Below are 1541 nucleotides of genomic sequence, written 5' to 3' on the forward strand. Positions count from 1 at the left end.
CATGGAGTGTTAGGAAATTAGGTACTAGCAAACATGACAAACCACCAATGGAGCCGAAGTCACGTTGAACGGCTCTCCACAGCTGGAGAATTGAGACGGGACTAGTCGATTGCCTTCAGGACAGTCCGTGTTCACATACCACGAACGCTGGTTGACAGGCCTCGATGATGCATTGTGGCCCTGGTCAGCTACATATCAAATTTTCTCACCCACTATACTATTAAACCAAACTTCTGTGCATATTGTGTATTCGACTGCATCATACAGGTGCGGATGCGTCACCATAGTTTGCCTGCAACTATGCTGCGGCGACAATTTCACGCTCTGCGTCTCTCTTCCATTTCAAGCGCAAAAGAAAGAAGCACGCAACGATGAAAACCCAGTAGGATATGTAGGAGACCAACGTCCCCACCGTCCCCTCGTTACGCCACCCCACAACAGCGTTCAAGATTTTCCAGATGCCGCTGTCGTCTTGGCTGCAGCAGTTCATTTTCCAGATGAAATGCTCATTGTCCGTGTACTCCTCCAGCTCATGAACGGACCCAGCGAAAAGGCCAGCGGAGATTAAGAGAAGCAATGCAGTTGAAAACAGAAGGAACCATTTGAAGCCCACCGAACTGCAACCTTTGAACAGCAGCCAACCGACTAAAATCCCGCACAAAGCTCCCACCACGGCAGGAATTGGAAGTGCTGTACCGGAATCATTCAATCCGATGCCGCCTAGAAAGATAACCGCCTCGCACCCTTCTCGCAAGACAATGCTCAGCGGCAGTAGAACGAGCGCGTAACGACTCCTCCTTCGTTGCACTCCTATCCCGGCTTGTTGCTCCTCCAAGGTGTCTTCCGTTACCTTGGTGAGCTTCTTCTCCCACTTGGCCCTCCATGTGTCTACTCGCACCATGGAGAATGCCATCAGTGTGATGAGCACCACTGCGATGAGGCCTAGAATGCCCTCCCACAGAGGTTCTGAGCTCGCCCAAGCGTCCTTGGCCACCGTGTAGTACAATGATAGGAAAACAGCCGCGGCTATAAACGAAAGCAACACTCCCCCGACCACCCCTGACCACACCTGCCACTTCATCCTTCGTCGCACCCGCTCATTCTCCACCATCCTGTCCAAGAGAGCCATCATCACGGACAAGATGATCGCCGCCTCCAAAGTCTCCCGGAACAAGATGAAAAACGCTGGGACGCTGAAAAGCTGCACCATCTTGCCTCAACTTGACTGCACGCACCTCCGATCGACTTCCCTCACTCCGTTTCTCACAACCTGCAGAACAGTTTATGACGTTCAGCGGCACGGGGAATGACGCAACAGAACGAGTGCGTCATAGACTGAAGTGGCTATCCGTCTTTATATACTCACCGTAGAAGCGCCCTGAAAGCAGCTACCGAAAGGTCTACCGGAAGGTGTGCAGAAGGCCCTTCTCATTCGAGACCGCCGTGGTATCGGCGTTGACGAAAGAGGATCAGTTCTGCGAGCGGATCAACGGCTGCAACACTCAAGCATTCTGCACTCGCCTCCGGCACATGCCCCCCGC

The 1541-nt window shown here is 52.8% G+C and overlaps 1 protein-coding gene across 1 annotated transcript; it reads right to left on the bottom strand.

Annotated features, from left to right (window-relative positions):
- Positions 1 to 298: 298 nt before the first annotated feature.
- On the bottom strand, positions 299 to 1210 carry LOC112274152 (high affinity iron permease 1). The gene has a single exon (XM_024503391.1). The coding sequence runs from the start codon at positions 1208 to 1210 to the stop codon at positions 299 to 301; it is 912 nt and encodes a 303-aa protein (XP_024359159.1).
- Between the last annotated feature and the right edge of the window lie 331 nt (positions 1211 to 1541).

This window comes from Physcomitrium patens, chromosome 21 (assembly GCF_059467195.1).
Source record: "Physcomitrium patens ecotype Gransden chromosome 21, ASM5946719v1, whole genome shotgun sequence".
Lineage (NCBI taxonomy): Eukaryota > Viridiplantae > Streptophyta > Bryopsida > Funariales > Funariaceae > Physcomitrium > Physcomitrium patens.